Genomic DNA, 13,866 nt, shown 5'->3' with positions numbered 1-13,866 from the left:
TCCCTAGTCTGGCATTTCCCATATGTGCTGAACTGCAATTCCAAGAATCCCCAAGCCAGCACATCTAGCTGGTGGATTCTAGGATCTGCAGTCTAACACATTTTGAAAAGTGCCAGGTTGGGGGAAGACTGATTTATGCACAAGATTCAACCCAAAAAGGTCATTAGGTAAGACCTGTCAGAAGACTCATCAGCTCAAACATGTATTGTGTAGACTAACATTTGATGTGAAGAGACACACCAAACAGCACAATACAAATTAATGAGGTTTATTATGAGGTTTATTATAGTCTTCAAAATCACAGATGATGGCAGTCTGCCAGTGTACAGTATACAATATATCCAATCGTACCAGTAGGAATTCAGGTGGAAAAAGAGACGGCAATTCAATTGGTGAAGCATCATTCCTAGGCATATTTGGCTGGGAAACAGGCGGAGTTCTACAAAGATCCAGTGGTGCCTCTTTCATGAAAGTGTGAGGTGCATTTGCAAAGACTGGAATTTCCAGAAACATTAGGGTTAAGAAAAAGAAAAGCCAAAACATTTGATCAATGTCTGAAAAGGCTAGTATATGTGGAAAGAGTGCATTTTATTCAAGCCCACTCTTGCTAGAAATCAATGATTTACAGTTCTTTCTTGAACTATCTTAAATCTGTCATTTTTGTAACACATCATAAATTGAAGGATGCAATTTTGGGTATCATGTCCCTCAAGGGGCCATCAAAACTTAGGATCTCTCTTAGAATAGATGTTGAACAAAACTAATATTACTAAGGAAATTAATATGTTATCCAGATTTGCAACAGTTGAAATATATATTTTAAAAAGTGTGGAACCAACATGATCACTGTACAACACAACAATCAATCAATTATATCAAAGAGGAAGAAGAACAAAGTTAGTGGAAACAGTAATGAATTGGTGTGAATGGTATGTAGCTGTCTAGGAAGCAAGCCTGGGTAGCAGAAGGAAAAAAGAGGCAGCTGCAGGTGTGCTAAGGATGAAGAAAAGCATAGAAGGCTGTCTAATACCTAGTCAGACCATTAGTCTGTTTAGCTCAGTATTGTCTACATTGTCTGTCAGCAGTTTTGAAGGGTTACAGACATAGCATTTCCAGTATTATCTAGAGTTGTTAGGGACAGAGTTAGAATCCTTCTACATATAAAGCATGTACTCTAACACTGAGCTACAACCCTTCTCCAAAGAAAGTTCAAAGAGATCCCCGTTAGAATAGTGAGTAGTCCAATGTGGGGTAAAATTATCAAGGTTGGATGGTTGTGAAGGCCCAGAGTAAACCTCAGCATCCGTTTGCTTTCCCATAGAAAAAGTGACCATAAAATGTCCAAGAATTTTTGTGAGCTAAAACCAAAAGGGGGAATGTAATAGTTAACTCTTATTTACAATCATATCATTATCCCCTCCCAATTTTATTATCTTTGGTGGAAAACTCACTTAGATACCTTAACATCTGAAAGAAAAGGTAACAAACCCCTATTTTAAAAAAACTGTGGAGCATAACAAGGATGACACAGCTTTTGGCCACACAAGATAGCAAGATCAGCTGCCGTTTTATCAGAATTCTCAAAAGTCAACACTAGATACATTATGCACAGCTGTAGTCTGAACAGCCCTGGCATTATGTTGCAGGAGAACCTGGCACTCATGGGATAAATTTTAAATTGTACTGGGGTAGTGCAGTTTCTGTTGTTATGAGTTGCCTATGAATGTCTGTTTCAACAAAGAATTATTAAAAGGCACAATTTTAGCACAGTGTGTAAGTAGAAAATATAATTTTAAACATATATCAAATTAGATCTTTACTGAAGTTTGGAAACATTCCCCCAAATTTAGAGTGTTTCAGGTTACAGGTGACAGTAAAACTTTAAGCTATCAAACAACATAATTTGGAGAAAAAACAAAGCTTATTATTATTAAAGTAATAAAAACGCCACTTCTAAAAATAATACCTCAAAACAATCTGTCATCATTGATGGTAAAATCTATCATGGAAGTGAGTGAAACATCCACTTGGGTACATTACTGCATATTACATCTCAAGGTATTACTTCATCTTGCACTGCAAAATAGCTTTACATGTAAACTTCAGATTCACATACTGCACACAGCCTCAGAAGCATCCCTGTTTTCCTAGTAATGTAAACAGCAAAATTTAGGGCTTAAAAAAAAGGAGTACTTTAATAGAATATTAAAAACAGCACATGTAAGCATTTAAACTTCTCTCTCTCTCTCTCTCTCTTTTATCAATTGGAAATGAACAGACTTTCCTATTCCTTTGTTCATGTGATGGAAAATAACATTATTGCCCAAAACAATGCTTTTCTTCTAAAAAGCATATCTGATTTCCTTTGTAGCATACTCAGTTCCTATACGCTAAACATACAGTGTGAAATCTTTGTGTAATAAAACAGTGAAACCGTTTATCTTCCTGCCCCCAACCCATCAAAATATGTTTACCCTTGGCAAAGAACACACAGCATGATTATGGCATTTTGATCGTAGTAAAACAAGAGCCAAACCTATCAATTCCTGGAAGACTGTTTCCTGTTGTGATAGGCCAATTTAATAAAATTAAAATCTAAACGTTGCCAACAGGAAATCTTCCAACACTTGGAGCTATTCTTAAGGAGTGTCAGCATGCAGGATTGTTAAGTGTAACCTGTGCAGAAAGGTCATAGTCATTGTCACCAATACTGTCTTGCATCACTCAGTTCAAAAATTAAACTGATCCACAGTTTAGTTTTGATACCAATGCTGTTGTTGAACTTAACATGCACATATTCCTCCCTTCCTTCCCCCCTCCCAACTCCTTTGTCCATTTGTTCCACTTCAGCTAGTATCCACGGAGTGTTGTTGTTGCAATGCACACCGAGTAAGAAGCTGATCTATTTTAGTTAATATTAGTTAATTTATATTCATTTTTGTACACTCATACTCACACACTCACACACACACAGACACACGCACGCGCATCAGAAATAGCTAGAACTATGCTGGGCATAATCAGGCAGCTGTTTAAAAGCGAGTATTTCACCCCAGTCAGTCATCTTTGCCAGCAGATGTAAACAAGGGGGCTGCCTTCTGCAAGATAGCACTTGAGAGTTCCTTTTAAAAGAAGCTTTTATCCCTTACACACTGGTAGCCATTGCTGTTGTTCCCAGACCTCATGTATCTGTCCAATGGAACATTAGGTTACGTCAAAATGTTGGCAATAAAGTCCAAGAATCGCTTTGAATACTGTTCAGGGTTAACTGTTGAAATTTCTGCACCAGCCTGAAAAGCAAGAACAAGGGGAAGGGGGCAAAGAAAAAGTCAAGACAAGGGGAAGTCTGTGGCTCTCTTCAGAGGCTGATTTATTGTGGAGGAGCTCTTAGAAACAAAAACATGTTTCATCAGAAGCATGAGGAAGGCTGAGAAATTATATTGGTATGTTAAGGTATATATAAAATACAAGTTGAGGAGTATTAGTAACATCAACAATGTGAGAACTAACAGGGTAATTCAAATAACACACGTCTCTCCCTCTTGCAGTTCTCAAAATGTCATACCCTGGGGTTACTACTGCTTTCCTCACAAGTAATGGTGCTCAGCTTTACCCATCTCCCCAAGCCATACTCACCTTCTCCATCTTTCTACTTCTGTTCATAATTCTCTTAGTTAAAAACATTTTGTAAATAAAAATGTGTTATTATCTCCATTCTCTTGTGCTAAAGTCACAAATGGCTGACAGTCATAAAGTTGAGAAACGATATCTAATTCTGATTCAAGTAAACAGAACTGCAGGTTTAGATTAGAGGACAGAGATGTCTTTGGAGACTCTGTATCTTAATTTTTCCCCCAAGTAAACATACAACAGCTTCAAGGGAGAGGGATAACTTAAGATAAAGAAAATGCATGAGATGCAAGTATTTTCTTCTCTCAGCAACTAAAGTCAGTTTCAACTGCGCTTCACTGACAACTACTTTTGAGACAAAAAGGGAATACCTGGATATGCAATCACAGTTCCTCATCTTAACTCCTCTTGGCCCACAAACAATGTAAATGGAGCAAACCTAGACCTTCCTACAGAACAGTATCTATAATGCTTAATGCTTGAAAATATTTAGCAGAAACAGAATACATTAATCACTGATACTCACGCCATGCTTGACAGTTTTTGCAGCATGTGCTGCTTTCTTTTTTGCATCGTAATGGGTAAGTATGTCAATGATGGCCATAAAGTATACCTCCTTCCTAGGTGCATCTGTGGGGGGAAACATGTAACTATAACTATACATATGCTTCTGTCTAGGAGATCAGACACACCTATAGAAGCATGCTGGAATAAATTAAGAAAGTAAACTGATGGTGTTAGGTAGTTTTTGCCCCATCCCCCAACAGTTTGTTGGTTTCAAAAATTCCTTAACTTAGATAATGGAACACAAATGTAATGACAATATAATGTTTAAATACATTTTCCAAAACATTTAGCAATGTCAAGATGATGATGATGATGATGATGATAATAATAATACATTTAGTTTTTTGTGGGTTTTTTGGGCTATGTGACCATGTTCTAGAAGAGTTTATTCCTAAAGTTTCACCAGCATCTGTGGCTGGCATCTTCAGAGAATGCTTGCCTGGAAAGGAGTTGGGTATATATATTGTGTGACCTGGAAAGGCAGGAGTGATTTGCATGTGTATTCTTCTGTTGCTAATGGCAGGCCTCAGGGTGGGAGGGGCTGCAAAAGAGGAATAGTGTCTGCTTGATTAGTGCTCATTGTCTGCTGGGAAACCCCTGACCCTGGGAGATTTCTCATTTGCATTTGTTGAGTCTTCATCTTGCTATTTTTCAGGACTGGTAGCCAAACCTTGTTTACTTTAAGGGTTTCCTCTTTCATGTTGAAATTGTCCAGGTGTTTGTGGATTTCAATGGCTTCCCTGTGCATCCTGACATGGTAGTTGTTGGCATGGTCCAGAATTTCAGTGTTTTCAAACAGTATTTTATGCCTAGGATGGTTTGTAACATGTTCTGCTACTGCTGATTCTTCTGGCTGATCCAGTCTGCAGTCTCTCGTGTTCCTTGATTCTTGTTTGTACACTGTGTTTGGTGGTCCCTATGTAGACTTTTCTGCAGCTGCATGGTATGCAGTAAACTCCTGTGGCTGTGAGAGGGTCTCTCTGGGCCTTGGATGAGCGAAGCATTTGCTGGATTTTCTTCGTCGATTTGTAAACCATTTGAAGGTTGTGTTTCCTCACCAGTTTTCCTATTCTGTCTGTGACCTAACTCCTTTCCAGGCAAGCATTCTTTGAAGATGTCAGCCACAGATGCTGGCAAAACGTCAGGAATAAACTCTTCTAGAACATGGCCACATAGCTGAAAAACCCACAAAAAACTATGGATGCCGTCCATGAAAGCCTTCAATTTCACAATAATATATTTCCCACCTCTCCCTGCAGATAGAGGCAGGATTACAACAGAAAATAAAAATACAAATACACAGTAAAACGTTACCATTATCCCCTTAATCCCTCCCACCATTACAATAGTAAAATTCAATAACAATTCAATAATTACATCATTAACAGAGTCTAAAATGTGACACTAGTTGGCTCGAAACAGAAGGGTGAAAAAAGCCCACTTCCGAGTGGCTTAGGGGCAGGGTGATTACATGATGCACGCCTCCCAAGCCCCACCTGGAAAAGCCGCCCTAAAAAGCAGTAAAAAAAAACCACATACCTTTTAAAAGAGCCCCTCAGAAGTGTGGCGGTGGGGTGGATTGGGGCTGAATGCATGCGGTTGCCATGGCTCTGGGGTGAGCAACTCCCAGCGTCCCCAATCTACCATTTTTAAGCAGTCTGTTTTGCCCCATTGTTCCTTTAAAGCCATACAAGATTTTGGGTCCAGGTTACCTCAGGGATTGTCTTCTGTATAATCTACCCTGTACACTCTAGTCTTCTGGGGGACATTTATTTCAGTCAGCCAGGACTAGACTGGTGACTTTATTTTTAGGACTTTTTTTGTCAGTCACCCTCAAATTGTGAAATGCCTGCCAGAAGAGATTCAGTAGCTGAATGTGCTGTCTGTGTTTAAAACAGTGTTAAAGACTAATCTCTTCCAGCAGCCTATCCGGATGGTTTTAAATTATGAATTTTTAAATTATAAACAGTGTTTTTAACATATTGTATATACTCACATATAAGTCTAGAAATTTTAGTTAAAAAATTGACCCCAAAAACCGGATCAGCTTATCCACAGGCCAATGTAAGCACTGTACTTTAACTCTTATAAAAAAGGGAACAATCCCCTGATTGTTGAAAGGCAAGAGCATAATCTGTCCTGGAAGTACTGATTCCCCTCTATTCTCTCATCCATCCGACCTTATGTGACCACAAACAGTTATGTCTGCTGGAATTTTGTAAATTCTTTAGCATTGCTTTCATTTGCTTCATCCTTTAGGTCTTTTGTTACATGCCCTTAGGTTTTACCCCCCATTTATCCACAGGTTATATCAAAATCTATAATTTTGGCCCCAAAACCTGCCCTCGACTTATAGTTGAGTATACTGTATACGGTACATGCTCTTAAATTGATGTTAGGCTCTTTTTACTGATTCTGTATTTTTAATTGGTGTTTGTATTTTCAATAGTGTTAAGTATCAATTTGTTGCTGTATTTTATTTAATCTGTTATTCTCCGCCTTGATCCACAGGCAGAGATGGGTAAGAAATAAATATAATGAGGATGATGGTGATGTTGCTAAAGTATTAGAGCCAAATTTTAGCTGTTAAAGAGAAGCAGTTAAAACCATACTCTATTGAATGACTGTCGCTGAGCAGCATAAATAATTTTCTTACAGACAAAAGGTTTTCCACATCTAAATATTTATAGCCAGTATCACTTACTTTCATGGCATTTTATTCCATAAACATCAATGGTTGGGTCAAATTCTCCAGGAGCAAAAGCCTGCAAGCTGTTCAGTGTATTTCCTGGACTATCTGGAGGTGTTCCAACTGGGTGAGTTCCATCACTTTCCCCTTCATCTTCCTCGTTCTCTTCACATTCTACCTCCTCTTGTTCTGCTCTCTCAACATCGTGAATCCCAACCAGCAAGCTGTAGTCCATGAGTTTTAACTGAGCAAGGAACTAGATGGCCATAATGAAGTGTAAGTTACCATGGAACAATGGAAACGGTTAAAAAAAAAGGAAACTGTAGAGAGAATCTAAGATCCAGTTTGGAAAGACAAATTTTACTTTCTATGACAACTGACTTGCTCAGATGAAAACCAATAAAGAGAATTTAATGAATACATGAAAATAGCCATAAGCTTACATGGCCTTAAAGGGGGAGGGGGGATAAGATCAAGGCAAAGCCAGAATGATGTAGTAGTTTGAGTATTGGAGTAGGGCTTCATAAGACCAGGGTTTGAATCCCTGTTGAGCCATGAAAAACCAGTTGGTGACTGTTGTGCCTCACCCCCAGAACAGACCTGAGATAGTGAGCCAAGACAGTGAGACAGGGGGCCATGCTACTAAGGCAGATTGCCAAGAAGATATGGCAGTTTCTTAACATCAAGACACCATACATACCATGGCAAAATGAAGGAAGGAAAAGGAGGGGCTACAGAAGTCAGAGCAAGAATCAAGCACCTATTAATCAGGAAACAGCTGTGTTCTGACAACAGACCATAAATTCTGGCACCTCTTTCAGGGAATTGTTGCTTTCAACAGTTCAATTTAGTGGACACAACATTCCACCAGTTTCTTGCTAGCATTGCCTGATAACTTTAGATCTTGCTTTGTTCAATGACTACACTTTTGGATCTCCCTTTTGGACATTTGGATTTATTGATCAACTATGTTTGATTCAGACTGGCATGACTACCCTGATAAACCTTCATCTTTGCTGGTGAGCCACACATCCCTTGGGGACTCTCCTGTTGCCTCCTGTATGCACCTCTCAGAGACAGGGACACAGGTTGGCATCATTTGGGCAAGTCACACTCTCTCAGCCTAAGAGGAAGATAAAGCCAAGTCTCCTCTGAATAAATCCTGTTAAGAAAATATTCATGATAAGAGTTGCTGAAAGATGGAGTCAACTTGAAGCCACATAACAATAATAGCAAGATCAATTCATGAAAGACAAATCCATCAAATTTGTTAGGATGACTGACTCCCTAAAAATGAACTAGTTCAACTTACAATATATGGACCCCCCAATGCCAATTAAATTTCCAGTATATTTTTGGAATACATTACCTCTACCCTGCAACAAATGAGAGGGCAGATCAAGTGAATGTATTATACATACTCCTGCCCTGTGCATAATTCATTCCCCACTTCATTCATCTGAATGAATTAAAGAAAGATCCAGTCCACTTTGACTGATGGCAAAGATGGTTCCCCTAGCCCATTCCATCTTCAGAAGCTAACCACATTGGCTGCTGAATCTTCAACACCAGCAAAGGGACAACATCCTCTACTTCACCTAACGAGAGCAGTGAAGCTTAGCAAATGTTGCTTGGCCATGTGGGGCACACAGCTCTAGTCCTTCAACAGAAGGGAACAGCCAGGGGACTGCAGCTGCTTGAACACTATCCATCACCTAAGGCTAATGCCTAATTCTAGTTTTCCCTGACCAAGGAAAAACAGCAACTGGGTAGGATATGATTGAAATGGGGGCAAGCAAGGCAGACGAGCCAAATCAACAGTGCTTCCAGAATGTTTTGTTATACATCCAGTAGTTTTAAAGATTCCAAGGAAACAGGTTTGACCAATACATATGGTGAGAAAACCCCCAACATCTAACTGGGGCCAAACTAGATGTGATATTCATCAAGTGGTTTACTCTTCAGTGGATCAGAAAACCAAAGAAATTGCTGGTCTTCATGTGAAAGAGCCAGTTCAGCTTTTGGTTTCTCTCTTCCTATTTAAATAGGAGGACATCTCAGATCAGCACCAAGAAGAACTATTTTGAATCTTATCCTACTGGTACAGAAAACTAGTTTGAATGGCACCAGGACAAAAGTTAAATTATTCCCTCCCACTATGCAGTAATTTCTTTCCCCAATTCCAGCTATATCTATTGGGATTTTTAAAATCAGCAACAAGAGGCCAAGCTAAGTACAGTAATATGTCACACTTATTCTGGCAAGAAGATCTTTCTTGCGATAATGCAGAAGCAGTGTAGCAGGATAAATTCTGACATACATGTCATCTATACATTTAAAAAACAGTTTCAAGATCTCCATGAAATCATACTGAGCTGACCAGTCATGTTCCAATTCAATGCTGCTGGAAGCCAGACTGAGTAATCAACCTGCCCCATAAAATAAAACCTCCCTCCATGATAACTGTCATCCTTCGGCCTGCGAGGGAGTGAACAGGCAGGCCCAGCTCAATCAGGGCTAGCCTGAATAAAGAGAGCTCGCCCTCCAGTCCATCTGCCTTGGTCCAGGCCTCAGAGGAAGGGAATAACCACTGGACCTCATCCCCCTTTCCACCACTGTTCCCTTCTCCTTTTGTGTTGTGTCTTTTAGATTGTAAACCTGAGGGCAGGTAACCATCTAATTAAAAATAATAATTGTAAGCCGCTCTGAGAGCCTTTAGGGCTGAAGGGCGGGGTATAAATACCATAAATAAATAATAAATAAAATAAGTCCAAATTTTCTGGAAGAGTTAATTCCAAGAGAAGAAAACACCAGATAACTATTGTTATAAACAATAACCAAAGAATAAAATTAATATATATTATAACAGATGTTCAAATCTAAATATGAATACTAGGTAAACATAAGCAGTGTTCTTTCTTTAGGTCTCTAATATATCAGCCAGAACCAAAACAGTAAAATAGAAAAATAAAGATAAAATAAAGATGCAAGACTAGCTTTCTGTTATCAGCATGAGATGTCAAGCCACTTCACAATAATTGCCTACATGCAAATTTAATGGTACTTCTGTATGAATGTTAAGCAATACCATACAAGTCTCTCTAAACACAATTACATGACTGACCTTATAAGAGTCTGGTCACACTCAAATATCCAAAACACTATTTGACCCATATCTCAGAGGAAAATGTATACAATGCATTTTAACAGTTCAAGACAAAGTGCCATGAATATTGAAGTATAGTGCTCAGATAATGTTAAGCCTAGTATGTTATGCCCAGCATCAAGAAGTTCCACAAGATATGTATCTTTTATATAGAGATGAGAATGATATTTAAAAACTCAATTAATGAGAGTTGACTATCAGAACAAGCACAGTTTCACACATTGAGAGATCAGCAATGAATAGCTTCTCACAGCATCCAGAAAGTTTAAGAGACAGGAGTATGCCCTTCTATGTCTTATGATATGGGATAGTAGCATATGGAGTTATTTCCCATCAGAGGTAGAGACATTTTGCAATATAAGATGGATAAGCAGATGACCGCAAATTGCCTTCCCTCACCAGTTTCTTTAGGCTTTGGGCTAGTCAGTACTCTCCATATAACTCATCTCAAAAAGGTGCTATAAAAATAGATAATATCATACACTGTGTTGAATTTAGAGAAGCATCACAAACTGTAATTTAATGTAGATTAGTGCTCATACTGGCTGAGGGCTTTTGGGAACTGTAGCTTAAAAACGTTTACTAAGCTCTGTCTATAGTCAAGGAGACCTAGATTCAAACCTTATTCAGCTATGAAGCTCAGTGACACTGGGCTAGTCACACTGTCAGCCTAAACTACTTAGCCAGGATGCTGTGAGGATATGATTGAGAGTAGAAAACTATGCAACCTAGTATTTTCTTTTTCTTTTTACTAGAACCCTGAGATCCACCAACTAGAGTGTGATGAAAAAATCATACACTCAGAATGAAATAATTCTGAGAGCAGCAACTTATCTGAGTAGAAGAAATGAACAAAGCTTATAGTCCTGCCATACAAAGCGCTGCTCATTGTTACCTAGTGCTCCACATTCCTACTTTTAACAGTATAATCTTTGTGGAGAATTTTGTTAGAAATTTAGTTAGATTAAGACAGAAACATATAGATCTGTATTACAAAATAACTATGAAGAAGGACACCTTAAGCTTTTTTCTTCTTCTTATGATCATTTACTGCGCCAGCAAAGAGACATAACAGGATGTCTAAATCTCATCCCCTCCTACTGTTGTTGTTATTATGTGCCTCCAGCTCATTTGATTTATGTCAACCTTATCATAGATTTTCTCAGCAGGATTTATTCAGAGGTTTGTCACTGCCTTTCTCTTCCACTGCTAGAGAGTGGCTTGCCCAAGAAGATGCAAGTGGGTTTCCATGGCTAAGCAGGGATTAAAACCCTGATCTCTGGTGCCATAGTGCAACACTCAGATCAGTACACCATGCTGGCTCTCACAGGTAATACTTATGCTATAATAAAAAAATCCAGTTGCAAACATGGAGATTTTTATAATCAGGGCAATTCATAGAATTTTTACTTCCATTTTTAATACAATGTGTACCTAAATATTTGAAAATTATTAGGTACTGGTGGCACAGAGTTATCTAACAGGTGTTTCTGCAACAGCTTCTATGACTTTGCTCAGTGTAGCACACTTAAGAGTTGGACAGATAGCGTTCTTACCTCCACATCCTTTTTAAGCTTTTCAAGGAACATCTTTTTGTTGGTTTCATCAATATAAATCTTTTGACCATCATTGATAAAGTCATTGTCTTTGAATGTTGGCAGTTCTTTGGCCTAAAATAAACAGATAAAGCTAATCAATAAAAAACCCTTTACAAAGAAATGAATGCAATTTAAAAAAAAGCATGCTCTATGAATCAGATAGCATAATCCTTACCATAACCCAATATTCAGAGCTATTAAAAAGCAAAACAACAGCCACAAGGGGGCATGAATAAGCTATGGCATCAAGGTAAACTAATAACAATTCTAAAGTGAATTCACACACATCTGCATTCTATTTTCCTCTTTCTTAAAGAGATCTACAGTTTGCCTTTGTCACTGGTATATTTACATTAAGCCACTGGAATACTCAGGTTTTTTAAAAGAAAAAAATATGTCACTGATTTCTAAGACCAGTGTTTTATTTATCTCATTGTGGACATTCACTGAAAGATAAACTCCTATTCGTCAGAAGTAAAATTCTAAGTATAAGATTTCTACTGCATGATAGATACTAACAAGAAGCAGGCTGCAACTGTACCCCCATCAAAATATTCTGCAAGCAACACACACCCACAAGCTCCTGTTCAGATACTTTTCCTCTCTGGCTACAAGTGCTAAGACACAGGTGGGTAAAGTGTTGTCTCCAACCTCTGTTGCACAGCTCTCTTAAGCTCCCAGGAGACTTCCCAACCCACTCCCTGATTTCTTTCTTTAAAAAAAATAATTCCAGCTAATTGTCTGGCCAAAATTGGCACAAAACCACCAAAACCACCACAAAAACAAGACACTTGGAGTACCTTGCCCATACTACTCCTTCAAACTGGAGAAGCAAAAGTAGTCATTAGCAACTAAAATAGCAACTAAAAACCAGAAACGAAGTAATGTCACTTCTAGTTTCAGCCATGTCAAGAGTAATGCTGGTAACCACACCAGCAGATGCAGCATTCCTATTTTTGATTTCACCATTCAGAAGTCAAAAGTGACACTTGGCTAAGATCTACTGGGTTGAATTTCTGGGGGTTAAGTAGCCTTACATGTAACTGTGAATTAAGCATGCAAGGACAAAACACACTATGTGAAGCTTCACATAAATCAGAACTAAGAGAAGCCATTTCAAGTAAGATATTTAAGTGAACTTTTCTTGGAATGATTGGTGCTATCATAGAGACAGAAAACATTTCACACCTTTGTACAAGGGGTTCTGTAAAATCAGATCTGCCAGTTCATCTCCATGCACAAAGACCAGTTTCCTATGCCTTTGTGCACAAACGATCATTGTTAAAATTGGACCTGCAACTTCATTTCCATACACAAAAGATTTGTAATTTGAATTGACATTCTCACATACCAATGACATATATATGTCTGTGCCTGGCTTCCACTCCACCAAATGCATCTGAGGAAGTAGACTGAAGTCTATGAAAGCTCATGCTGCCAATTTCTTTCTTTCAGTTAGTCTCAAAGGTGCTACAAGATCTCTCTAGGGAAGCAAAGAATGAAGGAATATATCTAGATAAGGAATGAGAGGCCTGGCAGCTGGGATATATAGCATGCCCACGGCATACATAGGCTTGCCTTACGCGGATTTGAGCTTACATCTATGGTAAGCCCGGGAGGACAAAATGGCGTGCGTGCCACAGGTGCACACACAGTGCTGCATAAAGGAGCACATCACCATAGAAAGCAATAGGATCTGAGCATAAACATTTTTCCCACACGCGAGGGGGGGGGGTCTGGAACGGATCCTCTGCATATAGGAAGGGCCCACTGTATATTTTGTGGAGACATTAAGCAAGCAAACAAACAAACAAAGCAACAGCTGTCAGAATTTGACAACTGTTGAACCTGACTTTTCTACTAAAATGCAAATATGTCTCACCACTGTTGAAAAGGCAATATGGAAAAATAATAAGATTGCTTCTATCTCAAAGACCCATGAGTAGAGGGAAAAATAGTCTTTTCTGACAAAAGTTTATGCAAGTATGATTGTAGGACCATGACTGGAAGATCATCATCAGGTTTCTGCTTGTATAAGTATTTCAGCATTTTGGATTTAGTTTGACTTTACTTCCACAACATTTATTTCAATGATCTCTAACTTGCAAATAGGTTGGACTACAACTACCATAACCTGCTCCAACCAGTTTGGTAACTGGTCATTCTGGCTTGAGATGATGGAAAATATAGTCCAACATACATGAAGGGTATCAAAA

At 38.6% G+C, this 13,866-nt stretch overlaps 1 protein-coding gene across 10 annotated transcripts in view; it reads right to left on the bottom strand.

Annotated features, from left to right (window-relative positions):
- Positions 1-262: 262 nt before the first annotated feature.
- The window catches only part of PIP4K2A (phosphatidylinositol-5-phosphate 4-kinase type 2 alpha), a 94,435-nt gene continuing 80,831 nt past the window's right edge, over positions 263-13,866 (bottom strand). Inside the window, exons 7-11 of one of the 10 annotated variants that reach the window (XR_006104656.1) lie at positions 11,609-11,722; positions 6,902-7,142; positions 4,157-4,260; positions 3,150-3,290; positions 263-494 (exon numbers count right to left, since the gene is read on the bottom strand). Coding sequence is in view for 4 of the 10 variants with exons in the window: in XM_042475332.1 (XP_042331266.1) it covers positions 3,210-3,290; positions 4,157-4,260; positions 6,902-7,142; positions 11,609-11,722 (540 nt within the window). In the remaining 6 variants the exon portion in view is untranslated. Of the gene's footprint in view, positions 3,291-4,156; positions 4,261-6,901; positions 7,143-11,608; positions 11,723-13,866 lie in introns of all 10 variants that reach the window. The other 9 variants (XR_006104654.1, XR_006104655.1, XM_042475332.1 and 6 more) reach the window with 9 other exon arrangements.

This window comes from Sceloporus undulatus, chromosome 6, assembly GCF_019175285.1.
Source record: "Sceloporus undulatus isolate JIND9_A2432 ecotype Alabama chromosome 6, SceUnd_v1.1, whole genome shotgun sequence".
Classification (NCBI taxonomy): domain Eukaryota; kingdom Metazoa; phylum Chordata; class Lepidosauria; order Squamata; family Phrynosomatidae; genus Sceloporus; species Sceloporus undulatus.
This window is presented reverse-complemented; position numbering and strand designations above follow the sequence as displayed.